Genomic DNA, 23,843 nt, shown 5'->3' with positions numbered 1-23,843 from the left:
ACGAGCTGACATGATGGCTGGGAGGCAGAACCTCGCTGCATTTCACCTGGGGGTACACAGATGCTGGTGAAATGTCTTCATACTTTTGCAGATTTGCATTAACATTAGTCGTGTCCATTACTTATCATAAGTTCAGTTCAATTGTCTTACAATCATTTAAAACAATGACTGCATCATACCGGAAACCCAGAAACCAAAACACAAGCTTGTTCGCCATTATTGATATATCTTATTCACCTAAGTTCAATGTTAATCAACAAGCATATATATTCATTTTTAAATCATAATTGCAAAAATTAAAAACATTTTCAAATTTTGATATTTTCAATTTTCAAAATCAACGTGCAAACCAACACAAAGTCCTGGTTTGGTTAACACGTCTATCCATTATGGGAAAGCAAGTCTAATTTGAAAGCATTTGAAGAGCTGGAGCAGAGATGTGCCAACGAGATGTCATTCTCTCTCTAAGCCTGCATACAGAGATGCAGGGTGACAAGATGGGAAACAGGCAAAAATAAAAAGTTGCTTTCATTAACTGAAAAAGCTACTCTGCCTTACTTATCAAAAGTAAAAAAATGCACATTTTATCTTTTAACATTAAATTATTAAAATAGATCGTTAACAGTGCTTTAGTAACTTTTTTGCAAACAAATCCAGGTTTCATTTCCCCATGCATGTTCAAACAATTTCCATCAACCACTTCATTTGAATCAATCCAGCAATAAATTAGCTAAAATATCACTGGTTCCCAGTCATTACTTAAGAAAATTAAAAATTCAATACAAATATGATACAGCTCAGAAACTAAATAGCATCAGAATAGTATATTACATTTTTAAATACATTATGATCGAATATTAATTTTTCCTAAAGTTTAAAGCCTTATTCATTATTGCCACCAAAAGGCTGAATATGAAATTTAGACAAAAGTAGGATAACAATAAAAAATAACGAAATAGACTTACAATAAAATTAATACATTACTCTGCTGTCAAGTTGAGCATTGCCGAACACAAACACTGGGAAAAACAGCCATTTAGGCTTGAGTCAGTGACCTAGAGAGGTGTACTGGAACCAAAGGAAACTACTTCTACCTTCAGGCCCTGCAGTTTATTTGGGAAGAGGGGGGAGCTGGGGAGGGGGTTCTGCCGGCAGCGGTGGGGGTCGTGAGCTGCTGGGGTGTCTGTACTCCCCATACTGAGAGCGGTACTCAAAGGCAGCTGGCCGGGACGGCTGCACCCCCTGGGCACTCAGTAGGGAGTTCAACATATCAAACGTGTCCTGGAACTCCCTGGACTGGCTGCTGCTGCCACCGGCTGCACTGTGGCCGTTGGTGTCACCCTTGCCAGGTCTCGAGTGGGAGTGCGGTCCCTGGTGACGGGGCGGCCCTGAGTGGGCCAGCAGGGGGGGTGGCTGGGTGGAGCTCCTGGACGACTTGCTGGGCTTGGGGGGGTAGGTGGCTGAGGTGGACTCCTGGGGGTGGGGTCTCTTTCGGGAGGAGGAGGAGGAACAGGAAGAGGAGCTCGCTCTGAAGAGGTCTGCTCCACTGGAGGGTCTTGTGCTGCTCCCCCCCGATGCACCCCCACTGCCAGAATGTCTGTGTGAGGAGGAGGAGTAGGAGGAGGAGGAGGAGTGGTGGTGGTGGGAGCTCTCCCTTCGTTTGTCCCTTCCCTTGCCCTCTTCCACACCGCCTCCACGCCTGTCAGACACATGGAGTCGCATTCTGAAGTCATCAGGTACCCGACTCCCAATTCCTCCTCCTGAACTGTGTCCCCCTCCTCCTCCTGAACTGTGTCCACCACCTCCTGCTGAACTGTGTCCCCCTCCTCCTCCTGAACTGTGTCCCCCTCCTGCTCCTGAACTGTGCCCTCCTCCTCCTCCTGAGCTGTGTCCCCCTCCTCCTCCTGAGCTGTGTCCTGCTCCCCCGCTTGTCCCCGACCCCAGCGGTAGCCGCATCTTCAGCGAGTTGCGGTCCTGCCGCTCCTTCTCTGACAGCATTCTGACAGCAGCAATAGAGGCGTTGTGGGGATCATGGGCTGTGCCCGCAGTGTGCGATCCTGCCTGCTGCCTGTCCTTCCTCTGCTGGCTGATGAGGGCCTGGGCAGCCGAGGCGTAGTCCCTCTTCACACTGGCCTCCATGCTCTCCAGCTTGCGCTTCTGTGCTGCCAGCACATCAGCATGCTTAGCACGATACTCGCTCAGGGTCACCTTGGCGGGCACGTGCAGGCCCTGGGAGAAGACGCCAGGCTCGTGGTTGAGCTCGGTGCCAACTCTGGCCCTGCCCACCACACCGCGATCCTTCTCCTCCTGAGAGTGGGTGGCTGAGGAGGCATAGGATGAGGAGGACATGCCAGGGGGAGCAGAGAGGCTCATGAGGCCGGCCAATGTCCTCTCCGACGAAGACCTGGAAATCATGCTCATTATAGCGTCAGCCTGGTCTCCTTCCCCCTCCGCCTTCGTCTTCCTCACTGTCTGACCCGCTGCCTGGGGGGAGACAAACAGGAACCGTTGGAGCACTCTGTCACGCAACCTGTATACAATGTGTGTTCACTTGAGGGCCATGGCTCCTCAGGAGTCTCACCTTCCAGTTTCGGATGCGCTTCAAACGGTTGGGCGTCTTCTCCAGGATCTGCAGAAACTCATGTGTGAGCTCTGTGGGAACAAATCATGAAGCTCAATTAGATTAGTGAGTAGTTAAGAGAGAGAGTGAGTTCCCTGTAATCATGCTAAGCAGGATTCACTAGGCCTCATCATGTCTGAAAAACACATAGCTACCTTGTCTGACAAGGCCACATTGTGGTTGAAAGCCTAGAGCATGGCAGAGGTCAGACCGCATCCGCACAGACATCTGTACGGTTTCGGGTTTTCCCAAAATGTGTTTTACTGAAGCACTGAGGCACTCAGGCGGCACAGGGTTCATGGGGTACCCACCATCCAGCAGGTCTAGGGTGACCGTGGGGTCCACGTACTCCCACCAGTGCTTGCTGTCGGTGGAGACAGGGATTTCCCAGTTGGACCACTTGCAGGCAAGATGGATGCACACGCAGGCCACAATGGTGGGGCTGTACTGCAGGCAGAAAGTGGTCAAGTGGAGGCTGCGCAGGGGTGTGGAGGTGGGGCCCGCAACGGCAGCCAATCAGCCATGCCGTAAGGGAGAGACAGATTTGTATCAGTGATAGGGGGCGGAACCAAACGCACCAGCCTGCAGTACGTATCCCCAGTGTGTTTAATCATGTCACTCTACAAAAAGATAAAATCATAGAACGAGTTGGTTCGTTAATCAGCAGGAAAATGACTTTTGATATAAGGGGGTCTTCAAAGACAAGGCTGTACAGCAAAATGAACAAACCTGTTGGTAGCCATGAAATATGACGTCTGGGCCAAGTCCTTACTGGCTAAAAAACAAAAAAGGAGAAAAAAGTGAAATGCCATGACAATAAAGTCTCTGCAGATCCACATGTCATCTGTGTGCTCATTTTACCTTAATTAGCCAAAGGAAACTTAAAACTTCCTAGATGCTTACCTCGGACAAGCTGGGTGCACTTCACAACATGTGTGTGTGGATGGTCGATGGTGATTTCAAATGCTGGAATGGGGGGAGGAGAGATAACAGAGAAAGGAGCCATAAGATATTTCTGCAGCTATAACATTCAACACCAGAGCAGGCCACATCTTCTCCCACTAGCAGAAATATGCCCTCTAACATACTGTGATGTAGCTCACCCTCTGCTGCAGTATAGAGATCTGCAACAGAGCAATCACTGTGTAAGAACAGCAGAGCCCTCAGCTGAGGGGGTGGCAAGTGTACTAAAATGGACGTAAGAGAAATGATACTGGATGGACAGTGCATAAATCTTCAGCTGCAGGAGCCTAGATAAGACAAATGCAATGGGTGAATAAAGAAAGTAAAAGCAACCTTCCTTATTTTAATGACTGGTGTGTTTTTAAGCCATTCTGAAGATACAGAAAACCAGATCCAATAGGTCTTCTGCTCTTGTAGAACAGAGAATGCCATGTGAATTGGAATACCATCTTAATGAATTAGAACGCATAATTATGGCAAGGCCAAGATGGCCCTCCTCAGAAGTGGGGCTTACTAATGCTTTAAAGGTGATGTGGAGCGATATGCCAGCAGTTTTCTACCAGATGTTAGCAGACAGTATTCCATGATGTACTGAAGCACTGACTAAGGCCAAAGGCCACGCTATTAATTTTTTGGAATAAAGTCATGTTTGATTCATAACTACCCATGTTCCATGACTTTTGGCAGGAGAGTGTGCAGTGAAGAACAAGGTGATTTAGCTCCTCACTGCAAACTGACAACTTTTTTAAACAAACTGATTAAAAACTGAAAACTGACACCACTCAAAAAAAAAAAAAAAAGAAAAACTTCCTCCAGAATATTTTTGGGTACCACATTTACAAAATCGTGGTCAGTCTGCAAACACAGCTTCTGGTAGCATCGATAATTGATGCCAAAGTGACAACTCTAGAGAATGGCTTAAAAAGAGAACGTATAAATCTAGAGGAAAATAATGTGAAAAGATTGGAGGATTGCACTGTCGGGTTGTTACGTGGACGAGGGCGAGCAAAGGGAACTGAAAAAACGGGAGGGGCCGTTACACGTTGTGCTTATTAGAGTCAAGAGGATTACAGGTGAGAGCTCCCAACTGCTCTCTCCTCTCTCTCCCCTGTGGGCAAGAGCAAAGGTTAAAGTCTGCAGGCAAGCCTCTCTGTTCCAGGCAATGGGAAAGACCCCTTTCCTCCTTCCCAACTTACCCAGGGTCTGGAGTATAATGCTCTCAAGAATGACCAGGTCTTGGGCTTGTTGCAGGTAAGCCTGAGGTTGAGAGGACAGTCAGGTTACTCACTAGGAGGCAATCTCTCTCATTCTCTCTGTCTCTTGCTTCATCATTGCTCTCTCTCTCCATCTCATTTTCCTCTTTTAGTTGCACAGCAAAAGTTTGGTTTAAACTTGTTTATGCTTGAATTATGGCTCCTACCCATTACTGTACTGCACTACAAAACTTGCTGAGGAACCATTTCCACTGGAGACATGGGACAGATTGGCAGACATGGATACAAGCAAAAAGCAAAGTACAAAATGGCTTCTAATGTGGGTAAAACATTATCTTCAAGGAGAGCCAGGGTTCTCTCAGCCTCCACAGCTTGGGAAAAGAAACTGGCATAAAACTCAACAGTCACTCCTTTATAAACACGTCAGCACTTAGGGGACTCTTGGGGACAGAGATCAGAAGTGCAGGGTACAGAACTGTACTAGACTCCAAAGAGTGTAACTGTTAGGGAAATGGTGAAAATAATGTAAGATACGGGAATAACAGGCTTGGGAATTTCAAAACCTTTTCAAAGCAGACCACAATTAATAATGAATAATTGTCTTATTGAAAGTATGACACACAATACATTGTCTCCACGGTTTAAATCCATTTGAACATTTGAAATGTTGAAAACATTTGAGTCTGTATCAAATATATGGCTTGTTTATAAAAGTGGGAGATTGATGCTCATCCGATTGTCTAGAACAGCTTAAACTTGTATTGGGGTAAGTAGACTGTTCTCTTAACCAGTCTGATTGAACAAGTGGAAGGCAAGTCACCAGTGTCTATTCAAATCTCACTTATGACTCACTGCTGCCACCCACTGCTGTGGAGGCACCATGCTCCTGCAGCTGACTAGGTCTGCTAGCTAACCTGCATGTGAGTGGTAGCTTCAGCTTTCTGCCAGCTTGGGGCACCATACAATGCATGCTTAATCATTGCTATATTTGGTGAAAACAAGTTAAGCCAAGGATGTTTATAAATTAAGCCAGGTTTATAAATTCAATTCCTGAAGACTAAGTGGGTATATTGAACCTAACACACAGTACCAATGGGCTCACTTCCTGCAGTAAGACTTCAATATGGAAATTAGAGAATGGCAATATGTTTCACCACCTCAGGACCTGGCAGTGATTTCTGAGCCATAAATCATGAGTCACTGATGTAGCCCAACATGGATAAAACATGAACATCACAAACTCTAAAGCTGCTTCTGATAGGCTGCTAGACTGTTTTCTGCCACTTGTATTGTGACGCCGTTGTTTGCAGTGATGGAATAGGTATTGGTTCAGTAAATTCAGCATCATCCACTTCTGTCCTGCCTGTACTTCTGCAATGTATCTGTCTCATGCCAAGGAAACAGCCATTTCTTGCTGACACGTAAGTTGCTAAATTATTGTTTTTATTTGTTGTTGGCAATAACTCATCACTTGTAAAACCCAAACTGGCAACATTTGTACAGGCTGTGTGATATTAACTTATTGGTAAGGCGCTTGCAATAGCAGTTATGAATGCTTGCTCTGAATTTCTACTAGAATAATGGCAAACTCATGAGGATAAATAGGCACTCAAATCTCAATGTATACACATGGCTTTTATGACCTGCAGCTTGAAAAGCATCAAGCCATGTGCAAACATAAGGAACAGACAGAAAAAATGGCCTTTGTTCAGCTTCCCAAACCTGGGTAAATGCAGTGCTCATTTGTGTCCCCATCAAAATGTGTTTTTTTTCCAAAGGAAATGCTCCCACTGAAGAAAATGCACACAAATTCACAAAAAAATTATGAATGAACACATAGAGCAAAAAGGTTTTATAACCTAGATTTGTTTCTTCAGCATAAAAAATACTGCACCAATTTTTAAAAATCTAATACATCAAATCATTTGTAATCACTTAATACCAATTTTGCAAAATTGATAATTCTTACTTATGTCTACTGTTACTCATAGAAATGCATTTTCCCTTTGTTGTAAGGGCTTAAATATACCCTCTTGTTTAAATAGTAAGTTAGCTCCTGTAGGGGAAACACATTTCTGAGTGGAATTTTATTTAATTTATTGCAACATGAGTAAAGGAAGTAAAAATAGCGATGAGGACATCGCTCCTGCAAATCTCCTGCAAGTGCTCAAAGCTTTACAGCCGTGTGCTTGGTGTGAGGGTACTTGTCTACAGTCCAGTTAAAGAGGAAACCATACTGTGGTACTGAATATAGCAGTGGCTACTATGAAATGTAATGAAGCTGTTACTCACACTGTCTGTTATTTAATTACACCTGAAAAGTGCATTTTTCATCCATTTTTCTAAAAGCATTACAATTGTGTCAAGTATAGTCAACGTAATTTCCAAAAATGATAGCAGTAACAGATACTGTCATACTGAAAGCAGGTTTAGGACACACACAATGTGGTTTTAACCTGACACTATTGAATAAAAGGGCATAATAAAGAAAATGAACACAAGATGTCTAAAGCAAGAAAATACACTTAAATTACACTTAACAATAAAATAACATATCGAAATCCAGAAAGTTTCCATCAGTTGTACACAAACAAACACAAAAAAAGCTAGAAAAGCAGGAAGCGGGGCTGTGCACTCACAAGGGACCTGAGGCACTGGAGATGGACAGGCCAGAGGGCAAACATGCCTGTCCTCCAGTACTTACATCACTCCTGGTGTCTGGGGAGGGGTCCTGCGGGTTCAGACATGCGTGGGCCACCTTGATCACATGCTCCAGCTTACGGGGCTGCTCCTCCACCTTCGCAGCGAGGAACAGGGTGGCGGGAGCAATTACCTGAGCACAGCAGAGAAGGCGATCTAACAGCTGCCTTGGGAGCACCTGCCTCACAGTTCCATCCGAGCCAAATCCAGCAGGGATGGTCGCCTTATGAGTAACAAAGTCTCACAAGCATCAAGGAATTTTGGCCAGTCCTTGCACAGGCCCTGTTCTGAGCCAATTAGGTGAAGTCTTGGGACTTCACACTCTTTATCTGATAGGACTACTAGAGAGTGGCATGGCAAACAGTTACTAAACTAATTCATTAATTAATGCTCCTGCATACAGAGTAGACTCTTGCCCCTACACCCTTTACATTGGTTACTCCATCATAAGGCACTGGAGCGTAAACTGTGCCATGCTTTTTGTGGCGCATTTGAACTACACGGTTCTCCAGTACTGGTCAGGAAACAATTCTATGGCTGTGCTTTACTTTCCCATCACACGGCTCTTTTCCAGGACAGGATGTTAAACCATCCCAAGTTCCCAAGAGCAACAGGCACTGAGTTCACTAAATTCACAAGCTGCTGGTGGCTTATATGAGGATATGACTTGGACCACAAGGCTCCGTTTCTGCTCTGTATTAAACCACAAGATGCTCATGCTTGGCAGCCCAACAGATGATGAGTACTTACATTTCTGTGGAAGCGGGTGAAGGACTGTATCATGTAGAAGCGATGCATGTACACGATGGCAGTGTTGATAGTTAACTGGGACCTGGAGAGCTGAGGTTAAGGTATAATAAATACAGAAGACCCCATACCCCATAGCACAGTTTGGCCCATTTTCAGGTGAGCTGAGCATATTTACACTGGTATGCAATGTCGCTAAGGCAACAACTGCATCTTTCAACACAAAGTGCATCTCACGCTTGCGTCATGGTGCCAATGGTGGTGAAACCACAGCAAAATCAGAGACACAAACCACTGATTCAATCCAGAATGCCCTTTGCATTTCAGTAATCAAGAGCATTACTTTGTACTTTCTTGCATATTACAAGTCACTCTCTCACACATAGTGGAGTCACTAACACGCATGTATTTAGAAATGTTGTGAAAACAACAGATAAACATACTAGTATACTACTCATTTAAATGCTTTAGGGATGTGTGGATGGGTGTGCGAAATACCTGGTGGCAATCGGGGGAGGATACCTGCCAACGTATTTTAGGTTGCAAAATATTGGAGGTTTACTCGGCGGAGGGAGGGGGTTGTGGATAGTAAATAAATAATTGTATGTAGTGTGTGGATTGTGTGTGTACATTGTGTTTCATAGACTATCTGGCAACTTGGGTAACATACAAAAATACAAAACTTATGGATCCGTGTATGATGATTATTCATAATAAAGTTTCCCATGCAAATTACGGCATTTTCCCAGGAGATTTATTTTTGATACAAAGTGGGATGTAATGTCAGCCCTATGTTGGAAGCAATGCAGAAATTTGCTGTGATTTCAAAACCGGATTACTCGACTTTGTCGCACAGAGAAACAACTAATATCATTGGAAAGAGTAAGTTGTGCTGTTTATTTTGATATTCAATACATTGCGATAGCGACTTCGTGACTTATTCAACCGAGAAGCAGGAGTGTGAAAATGGGTGAAGAAATGAATGAACTTGCATTTTCGTTGAAACAATCCTGTCTATAAAAACAAATTATGCATTAAAAATGTACACACAAATTATATATATATTATATGAAGGCCTTTACACAACCAAAGGCAGCATGAAAGAATGGATTAATTTGCCAGTAAAAAGCAAACCTGAAGTGGAATTACAGATACATTGTAATACTCTAAGGAACAACAAGCAAACTAAGGCAAACTTGTAAAAGACTGAGAGACAGGCATACTCTTCCAAGGTTATTGAAGAAAATAAAAATAATTCCAAAGCACTGTCCTCCACTATAGACCAACAAATAAATTCACTCTCCACTTGTCAATTTCCGTAGTCAGCTCAGTTCCACATCTAAACACAGGGAATTCTGAACAAACATTTAGATGAACAACACTATTCAATCAACAAAAATACAGATGTGCACCAACTCTATATTTTCCATGCCAAATGAGCCATGAGAATCTATCATGAATCTTTTTCCCCACATTGATGCACATGCACTAATTACAGTAGTCTCCCAAATGAAAGCCTCTACCTGCTCACTTGACCCATTCCCATGACCTTTTATTAAAGATGTTTTTGTCAGTTTGTCAGATGGTGTCTTGGCCTTAGTATATTGTTACATTTCCCATTACTTTGAAGGCTGCCATTGTGAAAGCTTTCCCTCTGGAAAGTAAGCTGGATCATTCTGCATTAAGCTATTTCAGGCCCATATCAAACTTTCCCTACTTACGCAAAATTATTGAAAAAGTGGTACTCAAATTCCTGAAAGATTTTCTCAGTAAAAATAATACTCTTGAAAAACATATCTGGATTTCATTCAGGCACAGCACTAAAGCTGTATTGGTGAAGGCAGTCAACAACTTGCAACTAAGTATTGATGCAAAGAGAGTATCTGACTATCAATACTCAGTTCAGCACTAGTGTGCCAGCAGATATGGGTTAAAAAAAATCTGTTCCCACTCATCTGAACCAGCCAGAGCATAATTATAATTTATATGATCTCATTACATGAAATTTAGTTAGATTTCCTGCTCAATACATGTTAAACACACATCTGAATGTTAATTCAAAGGTGCCCTCCAGCGCATTTTCTGATCCTGAATTTAACACTCTATATTAAGTAAAAAACTAGAGGTGCTATATTCGATCACGTAACTGACACAATCCCTAAACAAAAGTCTATGTATACATCAGGAAGCACCAAAACACCTGTCATTTTTAAAGGCAAAGACAGTAAACACACATTTTGAGCATGATGAAATGAGACTACATACAAAACAAAACGTACACTTACAAAGTCCTACTGGGGTACAGTAGGTGATTAGATGTGACATGTTTTATTATGAAATTATAATGTGACCATTTCCCCCTCACTCCCCCCAAAAAACAAAGACACTACTGATCTAATACATCTTGCAAAGACAAGTTTTCAATTTGCCAGTTTATTAAAAGTACAGTTTATTTATTTTAAATATATAGTTATAAAACTACCGTCCTCTGTAAAGCCATTGAACGCTGCACGATCCAATCAGAAATAATGACTTGTTCAAAATACAATTTATTCATGTCCAGTAAAGCTGAAAGGGTGCAAATCTGATGGACCAAAATATAGACAAATACAACCTTGATTGTAAAAAAATTAACAAATTAAAATAACCCTTACAATACTGCACGCATAAACATTGTCACTGCATATCAAATTATAGTATCAGTCTTCTAGTTTTGACCGTAGTCAGTTTAACAAATGTTGCTTTTATGAGAAATGACCAAATGAAAGAAAACAGAAAGCGCTGTCGTCGTCCAAACCCCCCCCCCCCCCCCCCCCTTCATGAATTACTACAAAAACACACAAAATCTTTGACTGAATTTAAATGTATAACTAAATTTTCATATCCTTTGTAAATTAAACTGGAAAACATTTAAACATCTCAAAGTCACAATTACGCCAAATGTGTAACTTCTGTGAACTGACATGCTAATGTTCTATATATGGTTTAATTAATAACGAATGTCACAAGTAGCCTACGAGTTCCCCATTTCTTTAACTTTCTTCCAATAATTTCTCACAGTATGTTCTCTGATAGACAGGGTAAAATGATTGTGACATTCCGACGTGTTTCGTAATGGCACCAAACGTCACTCGCTAATTAGCTACTGAATACTCACATACTCGACTTCCAACTGTCAACTGTTGCTAGCTATCCAGATTAGCTAACCAGTCAGCACTCTTTTACAAAATAAAACAGCAGTAGTATCAGCAGCAAACATACCAACTCAATGTTTGCTAGCTAGGCTAGCTATCTTACGTTAGCCATTACTATCAGATTTCTAGCTCGAGATCTCGCTTGCAACTCGTGTTGGATCCAGCGTGTCAACAGAACATGAGTTGCCCAGCTGAGTAACTAGCTAGTCAACCATCTCCTGTAAATATGTTGTTCCGAGTCCGGACGTTCACAATAGTAACCATTCGTCCTGCAGACATTGGTGACGCCATCAATGTTGATGGCATGGACCTAGCAGGCTCTTGTCTTACTACAAAGTACCTAGTATGGTTACATACTACTTACTCTAGCTAGCAAATGTACTATTGTGGCCGGACACGGAAAATGTCATGTGCTTATAGCTGGTGATTTAAATTAATCGATTAAGAATGAAGAACCACCTGACCCAAACAACTGGACTGTTAAAACAAACTTTACCGCACAAGGCGACTAACGTTAGCTAGCTAGTTCGCTAAAGCTGTTTACGCAGGCTAAGAGCGATCCCATGTTATGTCTGCATTTCCTTCTCTGCTAACTACCTAATTACATTCCGGGGGACTGGATGTCGGTGGAATTATTGTGAAATATATATTATTCATTAATTTGTGATTTAGATACAAAGTAACCAATTAAAATCTAGTCTCTCAGTAACAGACACCTGCTCTTGCTTTTGTTCTAGACGAAACTTCTGGCTAGGCCAAGGGTGAGGCCTACATACGTCCCACAAACCCAAACCTTAGCAACAAGATTTCGACCCGTTTGAGAAACCGCCAATCTTCGATGACATTCGGTGGGGTCAGAGCCTAAATAACGCGAGTAACACTCCGTTCGTTTACATGGCTAATTTCTGTCATTCCATAAATTTACAAACCTCTCTTGAATAGTGTAAATGACTTGCCCTGGAAAAACCATTTGGTAAACCCATGATGATGTGATGTCGCTGTATCCATGCCGCCAAACAAACTGCATCGCGCGAATTCTTCTCATGTCCCCAAAAAAAAAGATACACATTGAGTCGTTGTCCCATGTCCTGCAGCAGATTGGCAGCTTGTTGTCTGTACGAAAGTTCTTTATCGGGGTCAAGCCCCGCACGACATGACGGGTTATTCTCGATCTGTTCCCGGGTAAAATACCATTTGTAGTTTGCTGCTGAAGGAGAAAGCAAAGAAGCCGCCATTTCTGAGAAGGGTAATAATTTAAATAAAAAAACGTGCGTCTCCAGGAAGCAGCGTCATTTCGACTGCAACTTGTGAGGGGGCCCCTTCCTCCTTCGAAACGAAACGCATATCAGATCAGAGACCGTCAATCACCTGGGAGATGACGTAGTCTCCTCTTTCCTGGTAAGGACACACTTTCCGGTCTCAAAGCATTCTGAGGAGTTCCGGTGCAGTATCGTTGCTGAAGCGAGCGCAGCAAGAATTCTAATTTGAGTTGTAACAGTGATATCGTCTTAAAAGATGACATCTTTGTTCATGTAGCTTGTTATGAAACAGCTACCGGCACTACATCGAAGATCAGTTTAACAACATTTTAGTTGAGTGGTGTATGCGGAAATCGGTTGAGGACCGATATTTTATGTTCACACTCGCAATTTTCTATACCCCCTCGCCATTCATTCAAACAATGTAGCTCTATATCTTGGGCCTTGAAAGACATTGGTATACAATTTATGCATTTTAAAAATAATTTTAGTTCGTATTCAGTCAAGTAGCCACTTTTGGCAATAAAAATACTTTTGGCAATAAAATGTAATTAAAAACATAAATATAAATATAACGCATTGTAGGAGAAAATTCCGCATGGAGACAAACTAATATTACCCTATAACTAATGATAAAAATAGCTTTAAAATGTAGAAGGTACATGAAAACATACAATACACGCGACATTCAAGACATACATTGCGGTTAAAAGTAAGGATGTATAGGCAATAATACATATACATTTTGCAATGAGAATCAATGGAGTTAGAGTGTTCCCCTACTAACCAATTGTACGTTAAAACTGGGAGCATGTTAAGCAAATAAATACTGCAGCATCTTACCATAATCACTATAAAAACTCATAGGGTTATGTTCATCAGCTGCCCAATTTCACAAATTCAGGTTCAAGTCCTGGAGAGACTTAGTGTCTACTGATTGTGGTCCAGCTACACCTCTTAATTGTTTCATTGAATTCATTATTTGCATTAGAGTTCAAGTCACCTGTTGTTTCAGCTCTGTATTGACAGTTATTGACTGTCTGTTTTTCAAACAGTATTCTAAGGCCCACAGAACTCTGGTCCTGGAGGACTGCACTTAAAAAAACTGTGGTAAAAACTGGCTTCTAGTTCACATCATGTCGTGCTCCTGCGCCATTTGACTAGTTTATTGTTAGTGCAGGCAGAGGGGGGAATTCTGAGTAACTTATAGCCTGTGGAAATGATTGAAGTGGAAGAGAGATACAACTGAATTACTTACTCATCAGGTGAATTTCTTGCGATGGCAATTAAGTATTTAACCATGTGATGGCAGTAATGAGCCAGTTTTTGCCCATTCCCTCAACAATAATTGAACAGTCTTCTGTTAAACATCACCGTAAATTGAAAATGTTGTTTCAGAAAACATTTCCACTTCAATGGTCAATATAAATTATTTTGGGTGAATCAATAACAAAACATGGCATATATTTTATGGTAGACAGCAATCATTTTGGTTATCTGTCAGTAAGACTGATGAGTCAGAAATGACCAAATCAAAATACACATGCAAACACCAGAAATATACTATGAGATGCATTAGTCTGCTCATGTCAAATTACAATTCAAAAATAATGTATTCCTACCTCTAAATCTACAGCCACTTACATGTTGTCCTTTACATGATGTGTAAACATAATTTAGCATAAAATGAGATAAACATTTACTATACAAACCAAGCCCCTCTCCAAAAGCAGTAGCATTAAGGTGAGAGAAACTTAAGTGAACTGACATATGTATCTGAAAACTCCTCCTAGGGCACTGTACTCCCAGCCAGTTTGCCTGCCACAGTTCATTTACGGTCGCCACAATTGTTGCACATGGTTATCATGTGGGTCCTTGGACCCACCCCAACCCATGGGTTTCCACCCAAACAGGGGGTTTCTACCCAAACAGGATAGAACATGATGGACATCACACCAAGGTGGGTGATCACACAGAAGGGAGAAAGCTGCCTGGCAAAAGTGATGGTAGCTGGAAGACAACATTGACTGTGGTGTGATGTAAGTAAGATTTTTAAACAAATCAAAAGTTGCCTTTTGGTGTGAAAGCCATGGCATCCTGCTTGGCTGATACAGACAGAAGTGAGGGCTGTTTCACTAAGCTGAGTCATGTGGATTCACAAGTCAGGTTGATTCAGCTTCATGACATCTGTGTACGATTAATGATCGAATTAAGTAAAGCTAGGCTTGCTAATCAAGCAGAGTGCAGGGTGGCAATGTAGCATAGTGGTGAGGAGCAGGGCTTGTAACTGAAAGGTTGCTGGTTTGATTCCTTGCTGGGGGTACTGCTGCTGTACCCTTAGGCAAGGTACTTAACCCACAGTTGCCTCTGTAAATGTCCAGATGTAAACATTGTAACCTGTGTTATACCTAAGTCATACTACATAGTAATCACAGATTGGTGCAAAGGGGTTTAAAGAGAAGGCAACGAAAGGACAAAAATATTTTTAGCCAGCATAATAATAAATTTAAATATACAAGATGCATGGAACTCAAGCAAATGATAGATTTTTAGCAGAATTTTTAGAGTAGCTTTTGGCCAGTATTTTTAGAATTTGTCTAGGATTTTCATGAAGATGTGCTCCACTTCAGGGGTTTTAACTAGTAAACCATATATACTCTATCAAAATATAATGTGCAAATTATATTTATCTTGAAAATAAAGCAACAACATGTTCAAATATATGCCTGCACAGTTGCACAAACTGCAAATGCAATTATACTTTTTGAACAATACATAGCTTGCAGAAACTAACACTATATTCCTAATAGAACGTAACCTGTCAAAAGTCTCATAGAACATGTGTGAGTTGTAACACTGTAGACATCCTGATTAATTAATTGTTATTTTGTGTTCTGTTGCATTCAGATACAATAAGTGTGTTGCTTTTTTGATATACCAATTGCTTTTGTGGACATCATATTGATTTTTGAGCATAACCCTTTAACAGAATGTTACACTATTAAAATAATATCCACTGCATTTTTATCTTTATTTAACACAAAAAAGTTCTCCTCACTATTCTCCAGTTCTAGTGAGAGCAGGACCTCTATCATGACAACATCAGCTTTTTGATAAATGGTTTGATTGGTAGGGGAAATCCACCATGACATGTTTGTGCTAAATACAGCTGCTTACCCAATAAGTTACCTTCTTCAGATGCATTTCCATAAAAAGAGCTGGCTTCCTTCAAAGCTTGCATTGTGATAAAGAAGAACTAGATATTTTAACCTGTTTACAAAAGTTAACTGTTAACTCTTTAAATTGGGCTGTGTCAACATTAAGTGTTTTCAAAACAGCTTTCATCTGTTAACTGATTAAGCTGGGTCTTGGAATGTATGATTCCCTTTATGGATATTTTCATATGTTGTTATCTTTAAGTGAACCAGTTTTCTGCAGGCTGGAGTTGGTGGCATGAGGAAGATAAGAGGGCTAGCTATTAAAACATTAGGGTGTAACCAAGTTTCAGCTTAACCCAAAACATAGCTTCATACAATCTGTCAAATAGCATATATGACAAAAAGGCAGCTATCTTAATTAAGGGCATCTGCTTTGGGGATGGAAGAGCACTGACTCAGGCTTTGGCATTTCCAAGCACTGGCAAAAATTTCTAGAGAACAGTGGATATCCTTCAGAACCTCCCAAAGTCTATAGCAAGTGGGTACCCTTTGAGGGAAGAACTACAAACTTTCAGTTCTAGTTACTGTGTGGCTGTAAGGGCCTATCACTTTTTCACTCATAAGCCCATCCTAGCAGAGAAAATTTCCAGTCACCATATACCACCTGTATTTATGATGACAGGCTTTTTGATTTCTGAGTATGGAAGAATACCTGTTGTAGAACCAGTTAGACTCAGAGATCATTGTGAAGGGAGAAATATACTCAGGTCACCAACTGATAAATGCATCCTTTCTGGTGAGCACATTCGTGGGATGCCATGGGATCCATGGAACCTAGGACCTTTAGCTGTCAGTGAATCTTAATTTGACATTCATTCTACATTTGAGCTCATAGCATGTTCATTACATTCTTTATTAAAATAATGGCAAACAAAATCCCTCATAATTTGAAAATTTTTTGGTGGCTACCTAACTAGCTGCTGGAGATACCGAAAAAGAACGTTTTATATTTTACAATAGCCAGTCCACATGAAAACAAAATATGTCCTGAATTTCTCTACCATGTTTCAATTCAATTCAATTCAATTCATTTTTATTTGTATAGCGCTTTTTACAACACAAGTTGTCACAAAGCAGCTTTACATTGTTCCCAGGCCTGAGACCCCCTGAGAGCAAGCCAACAAGGCAACAGTGGCAAGGAAAAACTCCCTATCAGGAAGAAACCTTGAGCAGAACCGGGCTCATGGGGGGGCCCATCTGCTTCTGGCCGGCACTGGGCAGATAGAGTTAGACACAATATTATGCAATGTACATTTGTTATTGACAAACAATAGCAGTTAACAGTAGAGTGATTATAAGAATGTCTCCTAGGATGTCCGGGTCTTGGAATGCAGTTGGCTTTGATGGGCAGGGCAGCGAGGTAGCAGGACTGGAAAACGAGATGAGACACTTGGGCTACAGCTCCGGACAGGAGCCCGGAGCAGGGAATAGGAAGCAAACAGAAAACAGTGGTTAGTGGATGATAAGAATGGCAGGGATGTAGAACAGAGAGGCAGGAGAGGAGGGGCAGAGAAAAAGGTGTGCAACAAGGAAAGACCCCGGCAGGCTAACATTATGGCAGCATAACCTAGGGGACGGGAGGCAAGGGACCGGCATAGTCATGAGGGCGACCCTAAGACAGTCAACACCAGATCACGGCACAGGGTCCATGAAAGCAATGACCACTTAGTCCACCAGAGACTCTATGATCCACGCCAGCACCAGGCCATGTCCCTCAGCTGAAGGATTTACTATATAGATATGTTTTGAGCCTAGACTTAAAGGTGGAGAGAGAGTCTGTTCCCCGAATCTCAGAGGGTAAACTGTTCCACAGGAGAGGGGCTTGATAGGAAAAGGCTCTACCGCCTACAGTAGTTTTGCCCACTCTTGGAATGGTGAGAAGCCCGGCATTTTGGGAGCGAAGGGCTCTCTGCGGAAGATATGGATGAAGAAGGTCCTTAAGATAGGGGGAGGCAAGCCCATTTAAAGCCTTAAATGTGAGTAAGAGTATTTTAAAAATGATCCGGTATTTAATAGGTAGCCAATGGAGAGAGGCCAGAACTGGGGTGATGTGCTCAAAGCGTTTAGTTTTAGTTAAGATTCGAGCAGCTGCATTTTGCACCAGCTGAAGGGGTTTTAATGAGACGTTTGCACATCCTGACAAGAGGGCATTACAGTAGTCTAATCTGGATGTTACAAAGGCATGGATTAGTTTTTCAGCGTCGTTAATTGATACGATTTTCCTGATTTTAGCAATATTTCTCAGATGGAAGAAGGCAGTCCTAGAGGTGTTAGTTATGTGAGTTTCAAAGGAGAGCTCGGGATCAATAACAACACCAAGGTCTTTGATGGCTGCACTCGGGGCAAGGGAGACACCATCAAGGTCCAATGTAAAATGAGTGAGTTTGCTCCTGTTTCAACGTAATGATCAAAAGAATTATAAAATAAATTGTTAACTATACTACCTCATACAAGAGTAATTATGAGTAGCATCTTTGCATCCGTCAGACATAACTGAAGGAATATTCTTGTATAACAAAAACATAGGTTATGGTGGACTGACAACTGTAAGGTGGTTTATCTGGGTTGACTTTGAGTTTAATCCTTTCTAAACTGTGAACCATTTTCAGGTTGCATCTCACAGATGTGTTGTCTGACAAATTGGAAGAAAATTAGAGAGTGACCAGCACGGAGTGTAGAACCAGAGACCAGTGAGCTGAACTGATGGAGACCTTACTGAGGGCTGCTGACATCACTGGGGCCTTGCAGTTTCCCAGTACAGGGACAGAGGCATGCAACATTCAACACTGGGGTGCTGCAACCCTAGCAGATAAGGAATGTTTTTTTGATTTAACCAAGAGTTGTGTGTGAATCTTTGTGTGTGTGTGTGTGTGTGTGTGTGTGTGTGTGTGTGTCTGCATTTATGAATCATCAATAGTGACAGGCTGACCCTGAAAGCCACATTATCTCACAATCTACATGAGGGTCATTTCCATGGGAAGTCAGGGAAGGGAGTGCAATGCAGAATGAAGTACTGGTAGTGATAGGGGCCCTGCCAATGTGTACAGGTTGAGGTAGGGGATGTTAAAGTCCTGTGCAGTTTGAACACAGGATGACAGGTCACCACACTCATCATAGTGTCTTTCAGAGTAAGCATCTGGATAAAGCAGGATGCAGGGGCACTGTACTGGCTCACCATTATGGCAGTGAATGGCCTGCAGAACCTACACATGCTCTTTTTTGTCATGGGTGAGGTGAGAGTGAAAGGTGACTGCATGGGGCCCAACCAGGGTATCCTCAGTGTGAACGTCACCAAGGGTCAAGCTGGATGTAGCTCCACCCAAACTAGAAAAGCATGGAAGGAATGAGACAAAGCCCTTGCCACCTCTCAGTGCATCTCCCTGGCTCAGTGAGTCAGTAGGTACATGGCAAGTTACTGCCTCAATGTGACCTGAACGACATCCCAGCTCACTGCAGGCTCAACTAGAAGGTGAAAGCCATTTGGTGACTGAAGTGACAGAAGTTGGAGTTGGAGTTGACCCAAAAGTTATTTGCGACACAAGGACTGTGTCACATTGATTATGGGTGTTTCTCAAAGTCAAGGAAGGATCCTTAATGGCTGCATTTCAAGGATGCTACGTCATCGAATCCCGCCGAAGGACTGTTCCGATGTCGAGGATCCTTCGAATTCTACCAAGGACTGAGTCCTTCGTTCAGACAACTTTCAAGGATGCATAGTGTGTATCCTCAGTGTCTTTAAAGCACCCACAATCCTATGTGCACGTACAAGAGTCTGCGGCTCGGAATTGAAGGCTAGATCTTTTCAATGATGCACACATGCACACTCACTAGACCGTTTCATTATCTGTTCTCCGAATGCTAGGAAGGAGTCTTGCCTAGCCTCTGAAAGACGTGACTTGGAAGGACTCGTCCTACCAAGGAAGCATCCTTGACTTTGAGAAACAGCTTATATCACATTGATGCTTTCCCCATTACCTGAGGTAGGTGGAATGGTAACAACCCTGTCGCTTACACGAGTTCTGCTGTATGCCATTTGGTTTGTATAATGGACTGATTGTAAAGGCGTCTTGGAGTACAAGTATTAACTTAATATTGAATCATATTGAGACAGTCTTTGGAAAACTGAGGTAGTAGATCCCCAGAAGTGCTGCTTGTTGCAGTGAGAGGTGAAATACTTAGAGCACATTGTGAGCTGTGTTGCACTCTTCATGGTTCTACAGATCACCACGGTCGTGCAGCACTGATCATCAAGCAGACACACTTCCCTGAGTTTCCACAGATATTATAGTGCAGTCTATCTCCTTTTTCTGTAGCATTATTGCTCATTACATCAGCCTTTTCCCAACACCTTTACCATAGGAGCAAAAAACTGACTAGTAGTATCATCAGAGGAGTGCCATTTGATTAAAGAGGGCAGTGCTAAGCACACCCATCAAGGCTTAAGCAGACCCTTCCAAATGATTCTGTCTGTACACCAGAAGCCATCCTAGAGGGACTGGAGGCAGGACTGTCATAAGTCCAGGATTGAAGGGAGAGAGGGAGAATGACAGCACTAACCCCCTAATGTGACCAGACATACAGAGCCTTCAAGCTAGAGTTGCTGGTCCTCAAATGGGCAGTCTTTGAAAAGGGAATAAGCTAGACCATACCAACAGACAATAATCCTATTGTGCACTGTGAGACAGCCAGATTGACATACCAACCCTAACTCAATAACCAGGATTCAGATCTTCCTTCCACACTGACTGAGGCAAAGAGGAAAATGTGCCACAGCTCCCTGGAGATCAGCTCATGACAAGTGATGTTTTCAGTGAGAGACCAGAGACAGCTACCATGAGATGCTCAGCACCTGCAGGCTCTAGCTGGGAGGATCAGCCAGAGGTGTGCTTTGGAGATCTAGAGGAGTGCCCATCAAGAAGAGGGGAAATGGTAGAGAGAGTGAGGAAAGACCCACCTAAGAAATGGGGTCCTCTGCTGTTAAGCCTACAACTTGATGTGGGTCATAAGGAGGTGGCAGACTCTGGTGCCCTCGATGGCCACTAAAAATGTTGAGAGAAGTACTACCGAGTCTGCTTTACTACTTTCTACTAGCTGATAATGGGAGTATACTAGCCCTAGCATCTTCATTAAATCCAAACTAGAGGATGGCCCCTTCTCTTCATCTCTTACTCCCTGGAGATGCTGGCTCTGGACATGGTATTCTTGGCGTACCCTGAGGTGCAAGATGCAAGACATGCAAGATGGCTGGCACCAGCAAGACTGGAGCTTCATTTTATTTTTTGCAAAAAATTTAAAGCCAATGTTAATCCTAGATTAAATAAACTATGGCAAAAAAAAAGTAAGGCACATTTTAACAAACAGCAAATACCTGCTGTAAACAGCAGGGTTAAGAAAAATTCTCATTCCTTTATGAAAAATTGTTCCAATGAGGACTCCACTAAGTGCAGCTCTTGAGAGGTCTATTCTCGAGAATATAATTTGGTATAAAAAGTGATGTTTACATGAATCTGTGAAATGCATCTTCCAGAGTTTATATAACTCTCACAGTATCTAGACCCAGTCTACCAAACTTAAAACTGCATAAGCAACAGCCTTGTTTTACACTTGAGGCAATCTTTGGAAACAAGAAATTTAATTTAAGTTCATGTAAAATATCACCCCATTTTAAGATACAAGATAAACGTGTGTCCTTTACAGGTCTTGAAAGGCCAGTTTTTTCTTTTTTTCATTGTAATGAATAAATATCTTTTCCTAGGTCTTGTTAATTAAAATTTGTAACCAAAGGCTCCCTTTAAAGTCAAAGTGCATCTGTTTTAGTAATGTCACTCTCCTTTATGGGCTTTGGGTGGAATATATCTGAGTAGGCATGTCCAGCTGCTCCAGCTGTGCTTCCAGATATGAGAGAGACACTGGCAGACCAATCACATCATGACAAGTAACTATGACCAGTACTGCACTAAATAGTCTGATAGGAAACAATACAAGGTTCTGTCTGAATAATACAAACCAAAGATTTGTAGTGAACATATAATATGTGGCTTGAGCATATCCAGTTTTTCATTTAAATGAAATAATACAATAATGATGTCTTTTTCCCATGTCTGGTCAGACTGACTCTGCATGAAGCTCTACAGCCTATGACTTGCTGGACCTTATGTGTATATTCAATATAATTCAAGGTAAATTCATTTCTCAGGAAAATACACCTTATATAATTTCTCCTTTCTCTCTTTGTATAATTTGGTATATTGATTGCCTTGTTATATTGTGGAAAGTTATGAGAGCATTACTGTAGGGAGTACTTTAGTGTAGTTACACTCTGACCTCAAGCAATGACCTTGGATCATTTTTTTACATAACAATTTGGGCTTAGTTTAGGGTTGGGGAAACTACTTGTCTGTAACAGCACCTCTGTGGAGGTGTACAGTCAGCTAACATGACAGGAAAGTGTGACTTAACTTCCTAAGCAACTGCATGAGGACCACATTTCTGCAGATCTTCAGCTGTTTCCCTTTTCCATACATTTCCACAGTACTATGTGTGACTTACACTTATGAAAAAATATCAGGTGTTGCTGTGGGAAGCACTTTTTTCTAATATTGTGCAAATGGATGATTTTTATGGTATCTTGTGAAAAATGGTGGTTGCCAAGCAGTTGCTAAGGAAGTGACGGAATCACCTTTCTAGCGTACTGCCACTGCAGCACTCACTCAAGGAGAAGCAGTCTTCTTCTTTAGGTTTTACTGGGGGTTTGCAGACCAACGGAAGGGGCATTACTGCCACCTGCTGAACTGGCGAGTGGAGTGAAGAACTACAGAGTGCTGTCGGGACCAGTGTTCCTCAGCCCTGGTACAAGGAACAGACTGTGTGCAATGATTTTCATACAAACTGAGAATTCAGAATGGTTGAGATCTTAATTCAAAACCTTCATAGCACAGGAACCCACTGTGATTCCATCAGGAAAGAAGCATGTAGTTGGAAGGGTGTTTGTGCTCACAGAAGGATACAAGTAAAAGTATGCATATTATTAATAAGTATAACTTACTTTTTTCATTTCAGCCCTGAAAACAATTTAGTTAAATCTAATAACTATCAACATTACTCTCTATGATTGAAAAATTATTCAACTAACTAAAGGCATTGAACAATTAATTGAACATTAGAAATGTTTAATAAACTCCCTTGCTTCAATTCTATTGTTCACACAAATATACCCACAACACCACAATTCTTTTATACAGCGCTTTATGTTGACCATCTGTCAAGCAGTTTTAGATACAGATCAGTATTCAATCAGCAGTTCAATCAAACCTAATTAAAACAATTGAGATTAAAAACCAGCACACATAGTGTGCCTCCAGGACCAAGGCTGGTAAACAGTGGTCTAGATCCTGCTAGCCAAGACTGCAGCATAATAAGAACACCAAGATTACATGAAATACCTCTGCATGATTACATGCTGTACAGATTGTTCGCCACAGTTCCCCCTGTTATGTAAATGTCTTCACTTTTTAATGATAGTCCTGAATTCAGTTAATGCACTAATTAATCACTAATCACTCATTACAGCACTGACACTATGAATAGTTGTTTTGCACTCTAGGGGGATAAAATTGCAGCGCGACACATAAACTGCAAGCTAATTGTATTTAATTTGTAACTGTTGATAAGCCCACAGGCAGCTTTCAGCTCCCCATGGTGTGACAAACATATTTCATATGGCATTTAACAATGATCCAATTTGTCACATGCATAGTTTTGTGCAATAACCAACTTTACAACAGCGTCCAACTGTTTCGCAGAAATGGCTATCCAAAACAGTATTTCCTGTGAAATTCAAAGAAATGCAGTTATTACTGATTTTTTGTCTTGTCTGTGTCAAGGTAACCATTCACCACGTTATATAAGCTCACCATACAATATAAGTT

General features: G+C 41.8%; 1 protein-coding gene across 2 annotated transcripts; it reads right to left on the bottom strand.

The window, feature by feature from the left end:
- Window positions 1-996: 996 nt before the first annotated feature.
- Window positions 997-12,751, bottom strand: LOC118779820 (cyclin-T1-like). 2 transcript variants are annotated; one of them, XM_036532104.1, is made up of 10 exons: window positions 12,504-12,751; window positions 8,248-8,329; window positions 7,502-7,630; window positions 4,780-4,840; window positions 3,524-3,586; window positions 3,350-3,395; window positions 2,932-3,095; window positions 2,582-2,652; window positions 1,940-2,484; window positions 997-1,813 (listed from the first exon to the last, which is right to left on the bottom strand). In XM_036532104.1, the coding sequence occupies exons 1-10, from the start codon at window positions 12,671-12,673 to the stop codon at window positions 1,111-1,113; spliced, it is 2,034 nt and encodes a 677-aa protein (XP_036387997.1). In that variant the 5' UTR covers window positions 12,674-12,751; the 3' UTR covers window positions 997-1,110. The 2 variants fall into 2 exon arrangements, with proteins under 2 accessions (XP_036387997.1, XP_036387996.1); XM_036532103.1 differs by lacking the exons at window positions 997-1,813; window positions 1,940-2,484; window positions 2,582-2,652; window positions 2,932-3,095 and adding an exon at window positions 3,114-3,240.
- Between the last annotated feature and the right edge of the window lie 11,092 nt (window positions 12,752-23,843).

This window comes from Megalops cyprinoides, chromosome 6 (assembly GCF_013368585.1).
Source record: "Megalops cyprinoides isolate fMegCyp1 chromosome 6, fMegCyp1.pri, whole genome shotgun sequence".
In the NCBI taxonomy this organism is placed as follows: Eukaryota; Metazoa; Chordata; class Actinopteri; order Elopiformes; family Megalopidae; genus Megalops; species Megalops cyprinoides.
This window is presented reverse-complemented; position numbering and strand designations above follow the sequence as displayed.

Excerpts from the sequence above, each read along its gene's own strand:
- LOC118779820 (XM_036532104.1), bottom strand. The coding sequence starts at position 12,673 with ATGGCGGCTTCTTTGCTTTCTCCTTCAGCAGCAAACTACAAATGGTAT. Across the intron at positions 3,096-3,349 it reads TATTTCATGGCTACCAACAG|CCTCCACTTGACCACTTTCT; the intron begins GTTTGTTCATTT and ends ACCCCTGCGCAG. Across the intron at positions 2,653-2,931 it reads CACCCTAGACCTGCTGGATG|AGCTCACACATGAGTTTCTG; the intron begins GTGGGTACCCCA and ends TTGTTCCCACAG.